General features: G+C 46.3%; 1 protein-coding gene across 8 annotated transcripts; it reads left to right on the forward strand.

The window, feature by feature from the left end:
* Positions 1 to 217: 217 nt before the first annotated feature.
* On the forward strand, positions 218 to 23,147 carry cfap54 (cilia and flagella associated 54). Of its 8 annotated transcripts, none has more exons than XM_081723192.1 (69): positions 218 to 479; positions 610 to 715; positions 901 to 1,044; positions 1,217 to 1,385; positions 1,476 to 1,534; positions 1,640 to 1,783; positions 2,084 to 2,197; positions 2,328 to 2,429; positions 2,746 to 2,938; positions 3,055 to 3,159; positions 3,253 to 3,365; positions 3,463 to 3,589; positions 3,773 to 3,864; positions 3,955 to 4,092; positions 4,301 to 4,451; positions 4,588 to 4,646; positions 4,741 to 4,875; positions 5,138 to 5,288; positions 5,379 to 5,462; positions 5,556 to 5,677; positions 5,760 to 5,942; positions 6,117 to 6,209; positions 6,631 to 6,816; positions 7,036 to 7,178; positions 7,325 to 7,472; positions 7,673 to 7,828; positions 8,142 to 8,264; positions 8,539 to 8,664; positions 8,899 to 9,040; positions 9,718 to 9,816; positions 9,914 to 10,040; positions 10,169 to 10,265; positions 10,356 to 10,447; positions 10,545 to 10,736; positions 11,223 to 11,395; positions 11,789 to 11,979; positions 12,124 to 12,333; positions 12,448 to 12,626; positions 12,826 to 12,961; positions 13,058 to 13,172; positions 13,372 to 13,527; positions 13,751 to 13,948; positions 14,074 to 14,161; positions 14,272 to 14,385; positions 14,549 to 14,615; positions 14,826 to 15,011; positions 15,232 to 15,318; positions 15,432 to 15,551; positions 15,698 to 15,757; positions 15,848 to 16,016; positions 16,162 to 16,340; positions 16,446 to 16,597; positions 16,674 to 16,809; positions 17,126 to 17,288; positions 17,624 to 17,784; positions 18,513 to 18,659; positions 18,845 to 18,971; positions 19,144 to 19,308; positions 19,395 to 19,503; positions 19,698 to 19,824; positions 19,907 to 20,008; positions 20,110 to 20,236; positions 20,765 to 20,917; positions 21,154 to 21,323; positions 21,518 to 21,661; positions 21,791 to 21,897; positions 22,388 to 22,541; positions 22,800 to 22,883; positions 23,009 to 23,147. In XM_081723192.1, exons 1-69 carry the CDS (start codon positions 331 to 333, stop codon positions 23,126 to 23,128), a joined length of 9,240 nt encoding a protein of 3,079 aa, XP_081579318.1. In that variant the 5' UTR covers positions 218 to 330; the 3' UTR covers positions 23,129 to 23,147. The 8 variants fall into 8 exon arrangements, with proteins under 8 accessions (XP_081579318.1, XP_081579320.1, XP_081579321.1 ...); XM_027002192.3 differs by having other exon boundaries at positions 219 to 479; positions 14,272 to 14,442; XM_081723191.1 differs by having other exon boundaries at positions 219 to 479; positions 14,272 to 14,442; positions 21,157 to 21,323.
* Positions 23,148 to 23,314: the final 167 nt, after the last annotated feature.

Below are 23,314 nucleotides of genomic sequence, written 5' to 3' on the forward strand. Positions count from 1 at the left end.
GACGAGAAAGGCTCAATTCTGCCTTTTTCATGTATCTTAAAATTTAAATGTTTTTTTTTTTTTTTTTGCTTGTGCCCCCCCCCCCCCCCCCCCCCCACCAGGGACAGAGAAAACGTCACTTTAATTACTTTGTTTATGTGGTGGTTTATTTCATACGTTTCGCCTTTGTATCCATTTGTCTTCGTTTTGTTTTGGAGTTTGTCACTGTGTGGTAACATCCTTCAGAATGTGACAGCAGGACCTGCTTGTCTCTATGGAAACGTTTCCAAACTTTGTCACCTTTTCATATTGCTGTTGTAGCACTCTAACCTGGCTAGATATGTCTATAACATGGACCCTTTACCGGCTTCATATTACGGACAGTTAGATAAATCCAATCCAGTGATTTCCGCTTTTGAAAGGGATTTAAAACAGTTTAAATCATATATGAAGAGACTTCTAGACTCGGCAAACTTCGACCACTTCTCTTATTCTAGAGGGTAAGATAAGATGATGCTAGCTAACTTAACCTAGCTAAGATAGCTAGCTAGGATTACATTCTGGAGTTCTGACATGCAAATATATCCTAGTTTTACTATTTATGACTGTGATTAACGGTGTGTTTGCCAGGTCGGTGAAACTCTTTGATATATGGAAAAAATACAAACCTCGTCTTCCGTCCCCCTATTACGAGGAACAACTGATGCAACTGGCAGATTTCCTTTTTCAAAGGAAAGTAAGCCGGCTCCTTCAGCCTGTTCTTTCATCGTTTACTAGTTAGCTAGCTATTCAACTATATTCAAGAACAAGGTCTATGCCGTTGCCATTTATGATATTTAAACGTGTGGTCTATTTATATTTTGACATAAGCAAAAATATACTAACTAGCTCATGCACTCTTTCTTGTGTATTTTGCGTAAGTTTTACAGCCTAGCGCTGTGGCAGGGATATAGGCGCTATCTTCATCAGATCTGTACTGCTAGCTTGGAGAGCATCAAGAATGTGGAACACTTCAAACAGTCCTTCTTTCCGGAAGGCTTTCATACTGAAGGAGCAAAGCTTACGGTTGTAGATGCCTTTCTCATTAATATGCCTGAATGACACATGCATAATATCTAAAATATACCCACATTTATAAAAGCCTTATCAGTAAGTTATATTAGATCAAATTGTTTTGTGCATAACTGTATAAGCAAGTCAGGCATGACTGCTAACTGGTAAACTATGTGTCTGTTAGTTCTGCGCTCTGCAAAGAGAATGCCTGTGTGTCTTCTACTTGGAGCGAGAGAGGTGCAGACAGCCAGATTATAGTGGCATGCAGAAGCTGCTTAGTATACTGGCGTTTCTGCGCATCATGATGCAAGCCATTCTGCCCCATGAGAGTTTATGCTGGTTACTATACAACGGTAATTAAATGCAACATTGCTTCTGACTGAAGTAAAATTATATTAAATGTTTGCATAAAGAGGCTGTGAGTATTTTCTGAATGTCCTTAGGCACTTTGTGTATATACGAGATAAGCAGGTTCCTGATGTCTGTGAGCCATTCTGCACAGGTACTCAAACATGCATGTTTATCCAGTCACATCTTATACCAGGCAGGGCTAGGGTTCCTGTGGGGCCTTCCAGTCATTCTCTTAACTCTGTTTGGTTCCTGTCAGGCTCTAGACTTCTTGCTGTGGGCCTGTGTGTGCCTGGAGACCTCTATCCCTTTGCTGACACCAGGCTTACTGCCCTGGAGGGCAACGCTGTACTGTGCTGTATGTGCATGTTATTATGATGAGCAGGCTGCAGTTCAGGCCGAGGTCAGTGGCACACCACCAGAGAATGATCGTGGGTACTCTGTAAGATGTCTTGGTGTAGTTACACTTTCATTGTTTGGACCAGTGTTAGGCTATAAAAATAGTATTATAAAAAATAATTAAAAGGAATTTTTAAAAAAGCACTGTACATCTACAATATCTAGAAAAAACAAAGACTATTTACTGTAGACCACCCATTTTTGTGTGAAATGATGCATGTGTTCATGTATGAAACTATAATCATTAGGAATAGGGATGATTTAGGATTTTGACTTACTTCAAATACCTTGAATTTCTGGGCAGGTTTTTGCAAGACGAGCTCTGGGTAAAATAAGGGAATTGGAGAAGCTGGTGGAGATGAGTGATTCACTACCGTCAGCTGAAACACAGCAAGCCTTTAAAGAAGCCACTATCAAAGTATGGACAAAAGCCTCCTCAGTATTATAAAATGCAAAACCTGATTCTTCACAACCAGTTTTTTATTGTTTTGTTACAGTGAGTGTTTGTCAATGCTTTTCAAAAGCAATGTTCCTGTGTTTGCATGCAGCTTGCAGTGATGGTATTTAAACGCTCTGTGTATGAACCTCGGAGGAAATCTAAAGGAATCTTCAAGTATAAACAAAAAGGCAATGTCAGGGAAGGTCATAACGTGAGTGTACTTTTTCTGATATAGTTCCCTATATTTACTCTTTGCAATCTGTTTATTAGAAACGCTAACCTTGCAGCTACACTCACTAGCCTTTTTTTAGGTATACCTACATCAGGGACACTTTTTACAGTGTCAACAATATATGTATAACTAGCACTTTATACTTTGAGTAATGCCAACTGCTACTTCACACTGTGGAAAAAGGTCCTCCTGACAGTTATCTTTTGTTACCCTCTATCTCTCCCACTTTTTCCATCATCTCACCCTCTGTCTCTCTCACTCTCACTCACTCTGTCTGCCTCTCTCCTCCCTCCAGGGTGTGTGGCCACGCTCGCTGACGGAGCGAATCCTGATGGAGCTTTTTGTGGGCAACGCCGCTCAGTTCCTGGCAGTGCTGGAAGCTCTGCGGGACACGTCCCGCAGGCCCCTGCCAACTGGCATGTCCAAAGAGGCCGAGATACAGGATGTGGAGCTCGAGCTCATAATGGCCGGCATCAGCATACTATCTGGTACCCCTCCTCCCCATCCTTGCATGTGTTTGTAATGTAAACATTGTTTCCTTTGGCCTCCTGTAGTGAGTTTCTGGATGTTTTTTTTTTGTTTGTTTGTTATTTTTGTGGTTTAGGAAGTGGAGGCTCTTCAGATCTCGTCTGTAATGACAGTTTGCCCTCCTCTTTAAGCGCCATCACTACTACTGCCACTGCCACAATTTTGGAGCTGGCCACAGCAGGTGAGGTGTAGTCTACTTCCTTTTTGGGTGTTCCGCTGCGCGGGGTCACGGTCTGAGGCTTTCATCGTGGTTCCTGTTTTTTCTATTGCCCAGGAGAAAATCGGATCTCTGTGGATGCTGCAGTGACATTTGTGAAGCTGTTGTTCAGATACGAACAGTGGGATATGTTTTGTACCCTTTCAGACAGCCTTGTGACAGTACTGTCTGTAAGTTGATGAGTGAAATGATAGAATGGCTTCAAAATTAGTCCGATAGGGATGTATAGATTTCAGGTCAGACCCATCTCCTGCCCCTTCCTGACAGAACATGGAGGGCTGTCCCTTCCAGAGGGATGAGCTGGAGCTTACCCTGCTCAGGGCCGCCGAGCGTGTCTTGTCCACTCACAGGGTCCACCTGGGTACCAGAGACATCATGGCTGAGGGTCAACCTGGTATGAACCCAATCTTCCCAATAAACAGCATTTTCATGTGTTACTAAGAGAATACCTCTCTTAAATAACTGTCTTCGCAAATGGTAGTGCAAAGTCTGCTTTTTCTTTTTTTGTAATTAATTGTTTATATATTTTACTGCATGCAACATTGTCGACACCCTGACTCTGATGTATCACCGTTAGATAAAGACAAGTTTGTGGGGCTAGTACCTATGACAGATGAGCTCCTGGATTTGGTCCAGACCCTGCATGCGTGTGTCTGTGACACAGCCCAGGTGAGTTTCCTGTCAAATACTTTTTTAATTTTTAAGCTCCACACTAAAAGATACTTGACTGTGTGTTTGTGTGTATGTGTCTGTGTACAGGATATGCAGCCAGATGGGGACCTGGTGTTGGACATTGTGCTGTTTGTCTGGGAAAAATGTAAGCTCATGTTCCAAAGAGCTCAGGCAAGACCCAATGACTCAGTTCGCTACATGGGCAAGATGGAGTACAAAGACAAGGTGAGCATTACTGAACAGTAGATTGCTTTGCTCTTGTTGTTTAATTATACCTAACATCTTTCAACATGCTCTTTCCCTTTGGTTTCCTACTTTAAATGCTCAATATTGTATTGAGTTTATATATGGCATTTTGTATGGAACCTCTGGCTGTGTGAACATGATCTGTGGATGTTTTTGTAATGAAGTTCATGCTGACCATGTCATACAGTGGCTTCAGGCTCTGTCCCTACTGTGTGGGGTGGCCAGTGCCTGCCATTTGGCTGATATAGACCTAGTAGCGGTGGCTGAGATGACTTTCAGACTGGTCATGGCACTGGAGGCCAGCATAGAGTCCCATCCACAGTCTAGCACAAAGACAGGTATACAGTTGCACCATGGTTTGCTTTTTTACATAGCATACCTTATGGACCTTGGCTCACTACTACTATAGCATCATATCCATGTTTGTGCACTGTGTGAAATTACAATTTGTTGTTTTTGTCTCTTCTGCCTCAGCTGAAGACCACAGTCTGCAGTCCATCTCTGCAGAGAAATATACAGCTACATGTCTTATGGTATGTTCATGTAAAATAGCGCTATCTGTCACTAATCCACATTTGTGTCTTAGTTTAATGGGTATGAACCTAACTTGAGGTTGTCTGTGGTTAGCCCCAGAGGTCCCGGGCGGAGCATCTGGAGATGGCATGTGGTGTATTGGAGAGAGGCTTGGAGTGTGTGTCCAGAGGCAGGACAGTATCTCTCCCATGCAATGCTTCTGCCATCTGTGACAATGTCTTTATGCAGGTAGTACTGTATCACGGAAACTAAGAACCTCAGATTAGTCCCCATCCCAGGCGGGTAACACAACGAAAAACTGTCATGTTTCATCCAGCAAACCCTGCTTCTGGTTTATGTCAAAAGACTAGTTTGTTGAAAAATTACACAGTTCTTCACTTATTCTGAACATAGATCAGCTATATCTTTTCTGGTTGATGCATTTGCAACAGGGGGCGAATTGTGAAAATGACTTTTTTTAACAGCTGTTAAAATCTTGTGCTTTTCTCAGAAGTTTGGTGGCACACATGTGGAGCTTTTTGAAAGTGGACAGCCAGAGGGCACCAGCACTTCATGTGTCAGCGCCTTCTTCATGGACCTGCACGTCGAACTGTTGGCCTTCCAGCACAGAGTCTCCCTCAAGCTCCTAGATACCTACTCAGGTAGGACTAACTATCTAACTTAATAACTTAATAACATTTTTATTATTTTTTTTAATCCTAATGTCACTTGACAACTGTGTTTCTCTGCAGATGTAGAGTCTGTTGAGGTGAGGAAGAGGTCAGTGCCTGCACAAGGCCAGCCCTCTGAGACACAGTCAGAGAGAACCATAACAGGTGAGCTGGACCCGCTGGCTCTACATATCACTCAAAAATGGCTGTGACTGCATGCTAATCTGTGCTGGCACTTGCTGGTCTATTTATACACAGAGTGCCTGCTGGTAGAGAAGATCAAGAAGAACAAAATCTCCAAAGCTCTGTTCCTGGCTCAGAAGGCTTTACTTTCCTATAAGAAGGACACCACTAACACAGGCACCAAAAAGTTCCTTGAGGTCATTAGCCATGTAAAACCTCATTTGAGAGTAAGCCAGCAAGCTAGTGATATTTCACACATGCAGTCTTTTCCCTCCTCAGGAGGCTGTGGGTTTAATGGAGAAAGCAGAAGTTGAGGAGAGGAGGTTGAATAGTGCTTCTGCTCCTGCGGAAATGGGGTCCGATGTAGCAAAGGGGTGTAGACCCCCTCCCCCTCCTGTCTTACTCTCACGCACTAACTGCTCGATGACCTTCACCCCAGCACCGTACTCCCTGGAGGGGCAGGTGTTTGTCAGAATCACACCACGCAGCATGCTGGAACCAAACCTGCTCTCTGATTGGCTTCCTGTTGTTTCCACTAGTTTCCATTTATGCACAAATGTTTTGGGCAAAACATCTTTGCTATGACAGTTTACAGCTGAAGAGCATGTTTTGCTTTGTAATTATGCTTTGATGCAGGTTTGCTGGTACCGTATTTATGGTAGAGAAGTGGAGGGTGTCAGTTTGAAAGTGCGGATTGGAGACTGCCACCTACCTGGCACTGGTGAGATGGTAGGTCTTTCTTATTTTTATTTTTATTCAGTGCCCTAAAATTGAATTGGGACAGTAAAGTCAAGTCTGAGAGAATTGTAGGCTTGATGATGTAACTGTAGCCATGGCCTGATATTTCACTGGTCCATGATGCACCTCACCAAAAACAAGGAGAAAGAACAGTGTCATTGTGTCAGAGCAATCTAATTCTTTTGCAGCAACCAATAGTAAATACTAAAATTCGATAAAATGAGCCATATCCAGAGACATAAGAAGTGTATATAATCAAACTGTTCAAACTGTGTATAATCAAAACTGTCCTGACTACATCATTCTTTACTACAAAAGTACAGTACTTTTGGATTGCACTGCACCTATTTGAGACACTTACAGTACATACAATATTTTTGAATGTACTTTATTTTGCTGTGTGTTCCATCAGATTCCTTCTAGGGGTGTATGCTTGCTTTGTGTCAGCGGCCTGGAGCCCAACCAGAAGTACCTATTTGCTGTGGCAGCCTACGACGCTCAGGGAAACCTACTCGGCAACACCATCGGAGACACAACCAGGCCCCTGCTAGCCTCCCTGCCTTTACCTCTGTTGACAACCTGGGCCCATCTGGCTCAGGTAGGTGCATATAGGGCCAAGGATAAACCTTTCATGTACTGTGACAAGTATGGTTGGATTATGGATGTCCAAAAAGCTCCAACCCAGAATTACACATTATCGTTTTTATGTCTAATAAGATGTGTTGGGCGTGGATCAGAGCTAAAATGTACAGGTAGGTAGCACACCAGGAGGAGAGCTGGAGGTCCCTGGCTTAGAACTTCTCTTCCTCTGTCCAAGGTGGCTTACCAAACAGGCCAGTATGCAGTAGCCAAAAAAGCCTGCAGTGAGCTGTGGAGCCACTTTACCTTGCCCTCAAGCCCGGATCCTGGTGCCCCACAAGAGCCATTAGAGAAACATCTTGAGGGGCTTGCTCAGACAAGGTTAGATAAACAATAAATAAATAAATCTTTATATATATATATATATATATATATATATATATATATATATATAAAAATGGAAATGTCTTAAGTTATTCCTCATTGATACCATTTGTACATTTTATTTTGTCTCTTCATCCCTGAAGGCTGCGCTGGGAAACCCTGCAGCTCTCCTCCCCTCTATTGCAGCAGCTTTTTCTCTCTTCCATCTTCGTGCAGACTGACATCCACATCCAGGAGAAGGCGCTACACTGCGACTCCCTCGCTGATGGAAGCTCCTTCATCTGGGGACAGGTCAGTGATGACACGAGGAGCTTGTGGCACAGGTATACTGCATTTCTCTTTGTGAATGGGCAGGCCGAATTCCATGCAGTATCTAAAACTGTACAGTGGAGTTATTTTCCCTCAAGCAGAATATGCACAGAATCTCCACTGGGCAACTTTAACACTGCTCCCTAATACTCCTGATATTACATTCATCACCTTCTCCACAGGAGGCCAGACTTGCAGAGTGTGAAAGAATGCTGGTGGCCATAGACCTGGCTCTGTATCTAAATGAGAGTAGCGACGCCCTGCAGGCCACGGTGACCTGCTACAGCCTCCTGGCCCCGCTTATCTACTATCAGATCCCATCCGATGCTGTGATTCAGGTGACTCACCAGGTTGATACAGACTACTTCTCCCTGTTGGTCTAAGAGCAGAGTTCCTCATGCTTTTCAGACATGCACATCCTTTGCATGGCCATTTTTACTCCCTCCATACTGCTGGAGTTGTCACGGTAAAGCTCCCAACTTGGACGGCAGCTTCCCCATTTAACCCTCAGCTCACTACAGTGTAACACACTCCTACCTCTCCTCTGTCTGATTCTGCAGTAGCTCCAAAGCACAGCAGACGTTCTGATCGTTGTGGCTGCCACACAATCAGATTTATATTTTTACAGTTGGTGAAACCGCATTGTTTCAGGTCTTGTTGAAGTGTCTGGTGGTGCTGCACGAGATTGCAGGAGTGCTCAGGCAGAAACGACCTGCTGCTGCTATGGAGTCCCTGCAGCATATGGTGGCTTGCATCACACACTACGTAGCCAAGGTAACAAGTGTGCTTGTTCTCTGCATATTCAACATATCAGGTCAGCGCCTGACACAATGTAGCCTGGGTTTTCAGGTGACCGTAATGCCTGGAAATGCACGAGGCATAAGTTGGCTTCCTTCCTTTACATGACACGTGCAAACACTAGTTCAAGTCGCCAGCTTATGCCAAAGCAGTGTGATCGCAGACCTCAGGCACCGAAGGTCCTGCCCCTCAGGCCACAGAGGCTGCGTTTATGAGAGTCTGTGTTAATGACACTGTGTTGTGCATGTAGGGCTTGAGGTGCATGAATGAGTACCGCATGGCATTGTCAGTGATGGATCAGGGAAAAGAGCTCCTCCAGCAGATGGCAGAGAGCCTCCTGCAGCCATCCAAGCCTGCCTGGGTGCAGCAGGATGGGGTGAGTGCTTCACACAACGCCTCCAGTGTCTCACGTCAACCAGACAGTCTGGGTCATTTTGTCAATAACTTATAGTGTTGGCTTGAAAACTAAAACTTGTTCTGCAAGAACTGGTAAGTTAAACAGATAAATTAAACAGGCAGTCAGGTAAACTAGGGTTATGTGCTGTGTAGTATGTTACAGTGAATGTGACGCATGCGTGCGTGCGTGTGTGCCTGTGTGTGTGTGTCTCAGGAGGAAATACTCCAGAAGAAGGCAGCAAATGCTCACAAGGTGGAGCTCTGTGTGCAGCTGAACGCTTTGGAGGCTAGTGTGTGGAAGGACAAGAAAATGGCGGTGTTGTTAAATGACAATGGCACAACCTGGAACAGAGCAGGTAGAGAGAACTGTGAGACGGAGGGGTCATTGGGCCATTGTTCAAAGTAAAAAAAAAAAGTACAATTCCACATGTTGAAGTAGGTTTCTCTTTCATTGCACAACATTACCTCTAATAGGGTTTCAGGAAATCCATGCTGTCCTCCCTCCAAATGACTGAGGCTAGTTGCTTGCTGGCAAACCCTCACTAAAATTCTTGTTGTAAATTCATTGTTGTTGTTTTTGAACTACATAGCTACCATTAGTGCTACACATTGTTGCTATCAAGCGAATTGCTCTAATTTATCTGAGATTATGTGTTGGCTTGGCTAAAAAGGGAATGGAGGAAACTATTTGGTATGATGGCATTAACAGCACAGAATATCAGTGACGGGTTGCATGTCTTGGCATGGTTTAACAAGAATTTTGTTGCTTTTTTAAATGTTTATTATGAAGTTCAGTATTATTTTGTCAAAGTTAACCTTTATCATGTTAATAGTTTATGGTGGATAAAAAACTTTGGCGAAAAATCTTCAAGGAGTATTACTAATCATCTCTTATCGAGGGGACTCTGAGACGAATTACCCTAGGATATTACACATCCAGATTTGCCCTTAAAAATGTTTGACACGATCAGGGAAAAAGAATGCTAAATTCAGTCATGAATCAGGTGTCTAATATAAGTGGTATGTCTTCAAGCAGTAGGTTCTCTGGGTGACGACCTCAGTGGACAAGAAGACCCCGCAGTTCTCCACATGGTGATTGGCTGTAGCTCTCTCAAGAGCGCCTTCAGGGATGGTACGCTGGGGAGCACAGTATACCAAAGAAAGCACCGTACTCACTGACAGGGTCATTGTGTTGTTCATATGTATGTGTGCGTGTTTTACTCCAACAGTCATGAAGTTCAAACGGAAGTCTCGCTTCATAGAGTTTGCTGCACTGCTGCTGGAGAAGGCCCTGCTGGAGGATCAGCTCCAGCTGCTTCCCCAGTGGGGGCAGGAGATCCTCAACTGGCTGAAGAGGTTTGAGTGGGTGTGCGTGTGTGGAGGGGGGGGTTGTATGTATGTTCACACTTGAATGTATTTAATGTATGCATGTGTTTTCACCCTTTAATCTCCGGTTGACTCTTAAATGTGTCCTTTATCACCAGGCGCGATGAAGATTTGACAGTCCCAAAGAAGCCCCAGGGGCAGTCAGAGAAAGATTCAAACAACTTTACATCATCTGTTATTGAGTACAGTACTAAAGTAAACTAACAGGACACACACATAAATACCTTCTTAGATATATCCTACACCTGGAAACCTAATGTTCCTTCTGTGTATGCCCTCTACTAGAAGCAGAAGGTGGGCAGTGTTTGGTGCGATAAGAAGACGAGAGAGTTGCAAAAGGGGCATTTTTCTGGACCAGGAGTCCAAATCTCTGAAAGGTATGCTTTTAAACGCTTCCCAGTACCTGTTGGGTCATTTTTGAGGACCTGTAAGACCTGTGTGTACGGGTCAATGATATGGTGTACGGCATTCCAGAGGGGTGATGGAGCTCATGGTGAGGCAGCTCACTCCGCTGGTCAGGAGGCACCGGCGACGACGAAGGCTCAGGCAGATCTCCTCAGAGGAGTGGCCGTGGCGCTGCCAACTAAACCTGGCCCTGGCCCGTGCCCACCTGGGTCTGCTGAGCAACAGCCTGCAAGCCCGGACCGGAGCTCCTCCTCAGCAGTGGTACTGCCATGCAGAAGTAACACTATGATACTCTGCTGTCTAAAGGTGGATAGTTCAGGCCCAGAAAGCAAAAGTTCACCCCAGGACTTGTTTCAACCATCTGGACTGGCTAATGGAGCGTTCCAACAGAATTTATTGGTGAAAATCTAGTGGGTGATAGTTAATCATTGCAGAGGTTATACATCTGTGAAACCTATGTATGTCACAGCTATACAAAGCTATATAAACTATATGCAAGCTATATACAAGTAGCCTTTTATTATTCTATTAATGTCAACCTATTCTGTTTCAGGCCTGTTTCAGTTCTGTATTGTCTCAAATTACTTTTGTTCTCCCTGAAACAGAAATACTCTCTTATAATAAATGATTTATTTTTCTGTTCACTTGTTTCAAAAAATACCATAGAGACAATTTTTTTCCCCTCATCAGCCTTTGAATACAGTGAGTCAATAGGTTTTTCTGCTTTCTTCCTTTAAAAAACTACAGTTATAGCAAGATGCAACTGCTGTCATTTTCCCTGGCACGTACTGGAACGCTGGTGAAATGGAAGAACACTCCCCAACACATCAGAGCTCCTCAGCTAAACCCCCCAATCCCAAAACCCACCTTTCAGCCCAAAGGTGAACCCACACTTCACAAAGCCAACGACACCAGCCAGGGTGGGTAAAGACACCACCATCCACCTTTTATTATAGAAGATTCTTGTCAGAACACAGTTTTGGGGAGATTTCTGGACAGATCTTTGTCTCTGGTTCTGTCTTATAGACTTGAGTTCCAACACATCTAATCTGGCTAATCAAGCTCATTGTGAACATGTCTATATTAGTGCCACATGTACTGGCCTTTAGCTTGTCTGGTAAATCCCCAAGAACAGGGTTGGGGCACTTTTAGTCTGTTTTCAGCAGTCAATATTATGGAAAGCTGAGCTCAGGTTCAACTACTATACTGGAATCCTTGACCAGGAGAGTCTGGTGTTGAGCCCAGCTGTCTGGACTGGCTTTCACCAGCTTTCCATAGAGCTCATTTGTCTTTGCCTCTGCATGCCATGTCAGGAACTGAGAATGCTGGAGAGGAGTCTGGCGAGATTGAAGGCGAGAACCAGCTGGACTCGGCACGCACACAGCTGACCAACCAGTCAGACAGCAGTGAGCCGTCAGCGCCAGTCATACCTGCAACAAGCCACTTGGTCTCCCAGCCACTGGACATACTTTCCAAGGCCACAGTACACCTCAGGAGAGCTATGGTGTGCATGCGCGCGTACACACACACACACACAGTACAATATAGTGCATAAATCAAAATTGCATGCACATTCTTTCTGTGTAGCTTGAATAGTCCAGAATAAATATTTTGGTGATATTTACATGCTTTACGGGACATTGTTCAGGTGCTGGCCCACCGCGGAGGCCAGTGGACATCTCTGCAGTGGGCCTGTGGGATCCTGTGGGACCAGTTCTGCACCATGGCAGTGCTGGTGGAGCAAAACCAGGGCTCCAACACCCCTGACCCATTTACTCTGGACCAGTACTACACCGTGTTCACACCCCTGTTTGCACTGGCTTCTGACCTGCTCATGGACATGGGCGAGAAGCTTCAGGTCATTCTCAACAGCAAGCACCCCAACACTGGAAGCATGCCGTGTGTACATTAGACCCAGTCATTGTCAGCGTGCCAAGAGTTTAGAGTTTAGCCCTCCTGTGTGTTTGTGCAGCTGTGGGAAGTGTATAATGAGGGAGGTGAGGAGGTGGAGGCCAGGCAGCAAGGAGGTGGGGCATCGGTGGACCTGTGCTGGCTGAGGAGCGTGGTGCTGCACACCCTGGAGCTCCTCCACTACCAGGCCAAGTGGGAAACTCTCGCCCACCTCGCCTTGCTCTACAACTGCTACACACGGTGAGTTCTCGCTCAGGGATAGAGAGGGGAGGGGCACTAGCTGGGCTTTTGTTTGTATATTTGTTGAAGTTATATAGTAAAATGTTTTTGTCCAACTGCTGAAAAATACATTCATTTTTCATAGTTCCTGCTGTATTCTGGCCAGTTTTCAGTGTTAGATTTTCATGTTCAGCATCCTAGCCTCTTGACTCTGTTCCAGGGAGCACTACGCTCATGTGATAATCCCAGTGCTGGTGTATGCTCAAAAGAGACTGCTGGAAAGGATCAGCCACTGTGGTGGGCCTCCAGCGCCCCAGCCGCACTTCACTCACACAGAGACGGTCACTGGAGAGAAGGTGAGCTGAAAGCCGCCAGCCCTTTAACCTGCCCAATTATGTTGTCCCGTTGGGTACATGCTGGCTTGATGCTGTGTGACTGCCCTTGGTCCACAGGTCACATATAGGAACTATGCAGGCAAGCAGCTTCTCTTGCATCATCACTCCAGCATGGAGGGATGGCTTAGGGGGGGTGAGAGAGACACGGCCCCCGAGCCTCTGGAACTGGCAGGTATAGCGTGCCTGGGACCATTGCAATAATGTCTTGTTGGGGGGGGGGGGGGGGGGATGTTAGTCATGTGCTGAGCTTTACTCAGCCATGTGTCATCGGGGTTGAGAGAGACTGTGCATATGTGGATGAATGTCCATGTGCATGTGTGGATGAATGTGTTTGATGTGTTATTTATTAACATTTATTTACATCTGCCCAGAGGTGAATAGGGCGATGTGTGTGGTGCGTGTGCCACTGGACGTCCAAGACACGGTGCAGTGCTTGCGAGAGATGCAGCTCAAAGGCTCTTACGCCCATCATGCTTTCCAGCACAGCCGCACGCTTCTGCTGCTTCTGCTGGCCGACACGCAGCACCGTGAGCCCCTCTCACTGACCCACATGCTCCCGAATCCTGCTCACATACACACCCACACACACTCACGCACACGTTTAGCATTGTAAGGCACAAAGTCTGCAGTTCATAGCAGTGCAGTTTTTACCTGTACCCCTTACACTGCTAAAATGTGATGCGAATATATAGGAACGTTGTATAATGAATATAGCAATGTGAGGTTTCGAGTGTGTTCTTACATTGGCAGTGGAGGTGCCTTTCTGCATGGAGTTCTCCAGTGGTGGACGGGGCAGAGTGGAGTTCGACCCAGTAGTCATCACGGCACCGGCCATCGGTCCTCTAGACCTGTCCAACAGGGAGAGTAGCTGGATGGGCTCGGTGTGGAGCTCCCCACTGCCCCCCTTCCAAATCCAGGCTGTCCTCGCCTCATACGGCAACTCTATCAGTGAGCATGCCCCGCTGAAATAAAATCACACACACTGCCCATGCATTTTTAACACTAAGACCCTGTCCTTTGGGCATAGCTGTGACACCAATTCACACATCAACTCTCCTTCTCTGCTAACATAGAATTCCTTCAGGCAAATAAGTACCATGCACTCCGGGTTCAAGCCCTACATGACCTTGGGAACCTGCATTTCTATAGCAGGAATCAAAAGTATGTGCTATTAATAAGTTCTTCCTCTATCTTCTTTTGAACCTTATTAACTGTGCCTTTGATAATTATGGGATTGCGTGCGTTTGTGCGTGCACGGGGATTCTGACCAGGGATGCTCATTCACACTGGAGCAAGGCTTTGGACTGCGCCCTGCTCACCACTGGTGTGCTGGAATCATGGGATGGCAAGTCATGGGGCAGCAGCTCCTCTCAACACCCCTTGAGGCATGCTGGGATACGGGGCTGTCTCCAGGGAGCTGTGCTGTCTGCCAAAATTGCTCAGTCTGTATAATAAAACCACATAATACATAATAAAACTAAAACAGCGTGATTATTCACTAATACAACCCCACTATCTGTCTATTTATTTATTTATTTCTATTTACAGGTATGTTCTTACGGACAACATCAGCCAGCGAACAAAATGTTGTCTTCTTTCGGCCAAGCTCTTCAAGGTAAAAAAAATAGTACTAAATTAGAGCCACTGAACAGTGCCTGCAAAAGAAAAAAGGGAAGTATTTTCGCTAGATTTGTTCTGTTTGAGAGGTCGTTATTTGTTTTAGCGCAGGGAGAAGACGTGTTTGATGCATTAAACCTTAACTGCTAGCTTGTCATCCATTGTAATTACTTGTTTGTGTAATGAGTTTATTTGCATGCTGTGCCAGTGTCTTCTGAGGGTGTCCCTGCCCCACCCTGATAATGATCTGGACTACTGCTCTTACACACTGAAGACGGAGCTGATCCCTGGAGTAGAGCTCTTCTCCGAGTCGGACTGGAGCATCACTGGGAGCGTTGTGTCCAGCATTGGCTTCCTGTGCCACTGGCTCTACTCCTCAGGCCATCACCTCACAGTAAGCACACACATGCTCACACACGCGCGCACACACACACATCCACGCAAGCCGTTAAGCCGCAGACATGCCATACTTGCAGATGTACATCTGTCACAGTAATCCAGTGATTGAATATTTTGCAACATACACTTAACTTTGGCCATCACACTATATAAATCACTCAGTAAAATTGTACAGGTTTTGTGAATCCAGTGTGTTTAATTGTGTCTGGTTACAGGCTCTTCCTTTGCTGGCTCTCTACCAGTACATAGCCAGTAATGTTTGTCGAGACCCATACCTCACTGTAAGCTGCAGAATACTGAAGGTGTGTAAGAACGGATCCTCAGTCTGCCACATTTTACCAGCTGTCTTGTGTGGAAGCTGTGGGAGCTGTCTGCCCTGGGTATGGTTCATGACCCCTGTTCTGTGGGTGTGAAGGTGAAGGTGTTGACGGAGCTGAGCCTGTTTGCTGAGGCAATGACAGAGATCCACAGTCTCATGTTGGGAGTAGACGTCCCTCAGTCTTACCGTGATTGCAGCAGAGCAGAGAAGGACCAGGTAGAACATCGTTCACGGAGCGCCATGTTATTTCTTCATAATGCTTTTTTGTACATTGTCTTGCATATAATATGTAAAGGTTTTAAAAGTAAAACAATGGCCAACTGTAACAGATTAGGGTATCTGTTTACTGTATCTGTTTACAGTATCCACAGGTGCAGAAGTTCATGAATCATAAACCTCTCATGGATGTTTGTAATCTCCAGGTGAGGATATAATGTGCTGTTTTAGGTGAATAGCACAGGCTTTTCCTAAACAGCAGAACAACGTTTTCAGCACCTGTTTGGTTCCCCCAGGTTCTGGAGGAGGTGGTAAACAAAAGGCCCAGTGTAGATGTCCTAGCTCTGTATGGCCCCATCCTGACCCACCGTCTCCTCCTGGCCAAGATTCAACTCATCTCGGCCATGTGCAGCACTATTCACGACCTGCCAGAGGCCCTTGCTTCTGGCACCTCATGGACCTCAGGTATTCAGGATGCTCAGAACATAAAATGAAACAATGACGATCAAACCAGGCATGCTTTTTGTAATAACAGACATATAAGGTCTTCAGCCTGTATCTCCAGTGTGTGTGTGTGTGTGTGTGTGTGTGTGTGTTTACGTTTACACAGAGTCATCAGAGAGTCAGGTGAAGTGCAGTATGACACAGAGGGGCTCGAGCACTCCTGATCCACCTAACGCCAAAAGTGATCAGTCTCCATGCAGTAACCCCACCATGAACAGCAGCAAGCCTGAAGGCCTGCAGTTAGTGTCTCTCCTGGGGGAGACACTTACCCTGGGCCATGTCAAGGTACTCCACTATTACTTTGGTTTCAGTTTCTCTGGAAAATCACATGTAAGCTTTTTCTGCCACTCAGCCTGCCCTGTACCCTGATGGAGGTGTGCTGCCCTGCAGGCTTTGCTGCTCAGAGAGGCATCCGTCCAGCTGAGCCCCCAGCTGCTTGGCCTGCAGAACATCCACACGGACCCTGAGGAGCTGGAGCTAGCTGTGGAGTCCAGACTGCTCCTGTCCAGTCTCAGCCTGCAGTGGGGCCAAACTGCTGCCAGGTGAACAAAATCTCATTGTGTGTGCGTGTGCATGTGTGTGCACATGTTTAAACCTTCTCCACTCACCCTCGTGCAGTGCGGACCTGGCGGTGTCTGCTCTCAGGCTGCTGCAGGACTCTCCTCTGTTCCAGCGCGAGAACCCCCCACCTGCTCCCCGGAACCCTCTAGCCTCTGTGCTCAAGCAGTCCCATGAAAGGGTCAAACGTGAGCAGGTACTGTGCTACGCCCCCGTTAAAGACCTGCTGTGCAACAACACCTCACCCCTAAACGTCTGTCCTGCTTTTACCAGTCTAGCAGTCTGTTGCATGAAAGTTCTGCAATTAACTTTGCCTTTGTGGCAATGATTATGGTTACTTTGTGGCCAGAGCCTTCACTGGCTTATTTTTTGTAAATTTATGATCATTTTGGAAGTATGTGCAAAGCCTTATACTTATCTGTCAGTCCTGTTGTAAGTGTTGTCATTTCAAACGTTTTGTGGAGGCGCTCGGTCTAACCCACTCTCTTGGCCACATTGATTTTCCTGCGCAGACGCTTCCGGAGCAGCCGGAGTCCGCTAAGGGTTGGTGGTTGCGGGATGTCCCGGCTGTGGTGGAGGCTGCCGAGCGCATGGGCCGCTGCTTCTGGCTGCGCTGCAGGCTGGCGGCTGTGCGCAGCCTCACTGCGCACATCCCTGGGACCGCCATCATCCCAGGTCAGAAGGCCACTCCCCCAAACCAGCAGGCCACTATCTCAAACCAACAGGACACACCCCCAGGACAGCAGACCACTCCCCCAAAGCAGCACCTGACATTCTGTGCCGTGGTTCTGCCCTGATGTAATTCATGCTATTTTAATTAAAGCACTGAGGGACAGCTGATGATACCTGCCTTCAAGGTCTTTGATTTGTTGATAATGCCATGGTTTGAACATGATGCTTGAGAAATGTGGCAATGAGCAGTGGAGTGTGTGCATGTGTGTGTCGTGTGTGTGTGTGTGTGTGTGTGTGTGGGCGCATGTGTATGCGCGTGTGTGCATGTGTGTTTGCAGGTCTGGACAGCAGCATGGAGGCGGATAGGCTACTGAAAGATGGCCTTGCTGAGGCTGAGGCCTGGGGAGACCCAGACACCCAGGCCCTGCTGCTCCTGCAGGGGGTCATGTTGCACTTCCACTGTGGGAAAGCTCCAGAAGAGAGCATTGCCATGCTGCAGGCTTGTCAACCACCCCGAATACCCGATTGACTAAACCTCCCATTCACATTAATTCAAAGTTCAAAGTTTATTTGTCATGTACATAGTCATAAATGGTATAACTCGCAGTGAAATGCTTTAGTAACTGCTCAGTCCGAGCTTAGGAGAGATTCAGGGAACTACAGGGAAATGGATGTGGTTTGATGAATAAATAACTATGTAATGAAGGATGCAGAGGGAATGTATAATATGTGTATATATATATACAATGTACAATTTCCATTTTTTTTACAATTTACAGTTTTATAGTCTTTTTATGATGTTATTGTGGACATCATACCCAGAGTACACAGAGTAGTCCCCACAGTTCATCAGTTGCCCTGATTCAGGGCCCGAATGGCCTGTGGGAAGAAGCTCCTCTTCAGTCTCTCTGTATTGGTCTTCAAGGAGCGAAAGCGCTTCCCTGACCTCAACAGAGAGAAGAGCCTATTGTTGGGATGGGTGGGGTCCTTTACAATCCTCCTGGCCTTGGTCTGGCACCGCTTGTAATATATGGTCTGCAGGTCAGGAAGTTCTGTATGAGTGATACGCTCTGCTGAATGCACCACTCTCTGGCTTGTCTGTCCTGCTTGGTGCTGTTCCCAAACCAGACTGTGATGTTCCCCGTGAGGATGCTCTCAATAGTGCAGGTGTAGAAGTTACATACCATTCTGATTAACGGATATGTGAAACTGTGTGTGTGTGTTTAGGAGGCAGTAAGCCTGCTGTCTGGCCGTAGTGCTCTGTCTCTGCGCTCTCGTTTGGCTCTTGCTGAGGCCACCATTCTGCTGAGTGAGCGGAGAGGCTCGAGTGGCCAGTCACTGGACCTGCTTGCTCAGAGACTACTACAGCAGCAGGTCCCTGCACCTTCTGTCTCCTCTCACACAGCTGGCACTGGGCGCTGGCTCACAGCTGTGTTTCCTTACTGGCCAGTAATATCAGCTGTGTTATTGTAGCACAGGATAAGAGAGACACTTTGGCTCATTCCTTGCCTCTCACTGTGAGCATTTTTCAAAATCTCTCTCCTTCTCTCATTTCATAGCTGTGCGCTCTGGGGGAGTGTGTAATCTTGAAAACAGGGGGAGGCCTGGAACTGCCCTCCAATCCAGGTTTGATGAATATCTACAACCCACAGCTCCCTCTGCTGGCCAGGACAACTATGCACCTGGGTGAGCACTCATAACACTTAGAGAAATATAAACAGTAATTATAAATATAGGCATTACATTCTACATAGCCATACCACTGATTGTAGTGCAAATAAAAACACTGGGAAAAATATTCATTATATTAGTTCCACATACATCACTGTGAGGTTTCTGGATGTGTCCTGTGTACCAGGTCTCTGCATAGCCCTGCAGGCTATGGTGAACTCCCTCGAGGAGGGTGAGGGACCCTGGAAGCCCTGGCTGGCAGCTCAGGAGGTGCTAGAGTGCGCGCTCGCCATCGCCCAGGCCTCGGCCAGCCGCCACCACCAGCTGGAGGCTGACATCCTGTACTACAAGGGTGAGCAGTCAGGGCCTGGGGCCTGGTGGGCAGGGCTAGCTCCGCTGGGGACGCTTTGTGCATGTCTCACGGTGGTCTTCCTGCAGGAATGGTGGGGAGAGTCCTAATGTCGCTGACGACACTCCAGCACCAGGGAGTGGTGGAGTCCTTCCTGAAGAGCATCACACTCGCTCATTATCACACCCATAATCTGCAGTGAGTAATTGTGTGTATGTGAGTGAAACTACCTATACAGAGTATCTTTACACAAGCTTTTGTGTCTTATTATTAATTATTATTGAGAATTCATTATTGTTGTTTATCATTGTAACGGCTGCTCCTCTCAGACTCAAAGATTTGTATATAGTGAAGTATTTTTTTGTGTGTGTTTTTGTTGGTCTGTGTTGCAGGTTAATCCACAGATGCTATGTGGAAATGGCTCTGATATACCTGGAGCAGTGGCAGAAGAGCACTGCTACTGTAGCTGGGCCTCCAGCCGCTCCTGTGCCTGTTCCAGCACCCGCTAGTTCAGACAAGGTAATGATGAGGTAGGGAGCCTGAAGGTAGCTGGATCTCAGAGATACATGCATTTCTGTAACTGTGTGTTTCCTGTCCCTAGTCTCAAGCCTGGAAACGGGTGAGGTCTACTCTAAATAAAAACCTAACGGTGGGTCAGAGTCAGCTACTGCTCTTCTGGGTTTGTATGAGAGCAGCTACCATGGTACGACCCACACAGATACACACTAATGACTTTGTGGTGAAGATAATTGGTCGTGATTCATTGTTCCTGTTAGGTTATTGACTTCTCGTTGTATTTTATAGACCATGGAGGCTCTTACAAATTGTTGCCAGTTATGTGGCTTCACTGGTGTCACAGGTGTCCATATTCCTCTCACGTCACTAAAAGCTCTTCCTGGTTTTGCCTCCAATGACCTGCTGCATCCTTGTGGTAACTGCTTGTCTTCAGTCATGCCTTTTAAAGTATAGTTAGAACATATTTTACATAATTCCTTTAAGGTTTGTTCACTTAGAATTGGTAGTCCCTTACGCCACCCTTTCTGTGGTTTCTTAAACAAATGCAAAACAAAAGCTCCTCTTTTTCAGTTTACCTTAGATGTTCCTCTTCCTTCCATCTAAATTTTTTATATAATCTTAGGAATATCTACTTTTTGAAGTCACATCTGAAACACAGCTGTGATTTTAAGAAGTGAAAAAATAGCAGTAAGATGCAAAAAAAAGTAGAATGAACAAATTATACTTGAGTTGGTGTTTTTGTAATTTTCTTTTTAATGTTTCCTGCTCTTTTTGCTGATGCTTAAAGAATAGTAACTTATACCTAAAGACCATTTTGACTGGAAATCAAGTAAATCAAAAGGTGGGTACAGTGCCCAGCACTGTACATAGTGCTTGGATGGTACTTGAATTTTCAACCTTGAGGCATTCTCTGTGTGTGTGTGTGTGTGATTTTAAACACCAGGGGGGACAGAGGAGCCTGTGCAGCTTTGCCCCAGCTGGACTGCAGACACAGGTAACGGAGCGGACATCGGGAAAAAGTGCCAGCTCACCTGGGTGCACCTGTCACGCTACTACACACATCTGCTCAACCTGAGGCACATCTGCACACAGCCAGGTACCACAGGCAGCCTGCTGATCTCTGACCCCCACAGCACACCTTGCTGCATCTCTTTTCCCATAATTGGGTAGAAGAAGCAGTGGTACCTGCATCATCTTTTAGTTGTAGTAATGAATTCAATGTCATTCTTTCATTTATGTATTATCTTGTGTTCTATGTGAGTGTAACCTGTTGCATTGGAGGACTTGTTTGCAGTGTGTACACGTGTGTTTTTATGTTTTATATTTGTCCAGCAGCAGAGCAGTGTGTGGAGGGGTTGCTGTCTGTAGGTGGTGACCCCTTTCTAGCTCTAAGATTGAATCAGCTGCACACCTTCTTTCACCACCACCTAGCCAGCTACAGAGAGAAGTGTGTTACACCTGATCCTCCAGCTGCCCTCATTCTGGAGCCCCATGTTCTACAGGTACTTACAGAGGCCCCTTTAGTGGCCAGTGTGACGCTGTCTTTCTGTTCCCCTCCGCCGATTTGAACACATATCCATTTTTTGCTGATGTAGCAGCAAAGACACTCAGGTGTATCTAAGTCTGTGTTATAACTGATGATGCATTATGGTATGCTACAGTAGCTAATGAATCTCTTGTTTTGTTGTATGCGCAGTTGTCCCACACTGCGAAGGTCTGTGTGCGTCAGCCCAAGCAGCCACTGTCGGACCTGTACCCCTGGGCCACGGTGGACACACCGCAGCTGCGCATCCAGTGGCATCGTCCCACTCTGGAGCGCCGCAGCCCACCACCCGACACGGTACTGCAGCCCTCTGCCTCGCCACAAAAATCCAAGGACAAGCCTCTCTCTAATCCACATAGTGCAGCTCTCAGCAGGTCAGATGATGAGCCAGTGCTTTGCTGATGTAGACTCCCCCTTTGTCCACAGATTGTGCTGGTCTTTGGGTTTAATAAAGCTCCACTGTCTGCTATGCATCCCAGCGCAGTGGCTCTTGCAGATTTAGAAGCTGGAAGGCGACTCATCTCTCTTGACAGGTTAGCATTGTCTCATTTAGCATTTAACACTGTCCTGCTTAACTTGGCAGCTAATTACACACCAGATAGTTTTCTACTGTATACCTATGGGCAGCACTGTGGTACTCATGCTAAGCAATGATTACTGAAAGGTGGATGAAGAAGTTGGTGAAACATCATGCTGGCTATAGCTCTGAATTTACGTACATCTGTGGCCACATTGTGTAAACAGAACAAAAAAACAAAAAAACAAAATGGTGACTTGCATTTGGTTTGTAAGGAAAGTTAAAGCCCGTTGGTACTTTCCAGAAGCACAGAAAGCTCTCACCACTTTCTGTACGTTGTTTATTTTGAGATTAACACAATTAGGTTGCCTTCCTTTGTAAATCACCACAAAAGTGTCTGCAGTTCCAATATTTCTGCATGCATCCAAAAGCAAAAATGCTGATTTCCAAGTAAGATTCCTGAAAGTTTCAAACCTCTAAGCCTGCTCTTACTCCCCCAACTACAGGCTGAAAGCTCTTCATGGCCACCTGATCTCAGCATGTGTGGAGGCCAGTGTGGATTCAACAGTGCCTGTTTCATTGGCTCCCAGCAGAACCGCCTCCCTAGACCGTGGGTGTGGCAAGGCATCTGACAAACTCACCCCCTGCAGCCCCCAACAGGTTTGCCTAGTGCTTTCCATAGTCCAAACAAGTTAATTCAGTTATTGATTAATACTTTATTCCTGAGCTAAAGCGGGCACTAGAGCAAGGAATACTGTGCAGATCAGGGCCAGTTGAGAACTAGGAAACATTGCACTAAGCCACATGTGCATCAGGCTATATGTTGGATCACTCTGCAAATAGCAAAGAGAAAGAACGAAAAGGCACAGCAGTTGCTGTTTTGTTTGCAACAAATAACAGCCAAATCTGTGGTGTTAGATGCTGCTGGAGAAGACCAGACATATCTGTAACGAGATAAGGAGTCTACTGAAGCCTGATCTAAAATTTCCTCCTACCACAGAGGTAAGCAGCAGCAGAACACCTAGCATACTGGCCCACAGCCTCGAGCTTCACTGGCCTAATCTCAGCACGAGTGGGATGGAAGGCATCGTGGCCATCTGCTCCATGGTGTGTCTGTGCCCCCGCAGGTACCTGTGGAGATGAGCGTGCAGACTCTGGGCATCCTGGAGCGCTGCTTCAACCCCACTACAGGAGCCACCGTGGAGGACAAAGCCCTGAGTGCCTGGCTCCTCTCCCTCCTTGTCTGAACCACCTCGTGTGCGGTGGCCATTCGAAACAGTCGATTTACAGCAGCGTCTCTCACCCCAGTCCACTGGGCTCAGCAGCCCGTGCACACGTGGACTCTAACCCAGCTCCAGTGTGCCTTCACCAGCTGTTCACGCTTCATAATGCCTTGCTTCCTGCTGAGCTGGAGGTGGACCGTCAGGTGGGCC

This window comes from Electrophorus electricus, chromosome 11 (assembly GCF_041902795.1).
Source record: "Electrophorus electricus isolate QZ-2024a chromosome 11, ASM4190279v1, whole genome shotgun sequence".
Classification (NCBI taxonomy): domain Eukaryota; kingdom Metazoa; phylum Chordata; class Actinopteri; order Gymnotiformes; family Gymnotidae; genus Electrophorus; species Electrophorus electricus.

Bases quoted from the DNA above. Each gene is read 5' to 3' on its own strand.
- cfap54 (XM_027002192.3), top strand. From the start codon at position 331: ATGGACCCTTTACCGGCTTCATATTACGGACAGTTAGATAAATCCAAT. The intron at 5,678-5,759 runs GTCATTAGCCAT...TTCCCTCCTCAG, and splicing joins GCACCAAAAAGTTCCTTGAG to GAGGCTGTGGGTTTAATGGA. The intron at 21,662-21,790 runs GTACTGCAGCCC...CTTTGTCCACAG, and splicing joins GCAGCCCACCACCCGACACG to ATTGTGCTGGTCTTTGGGTT.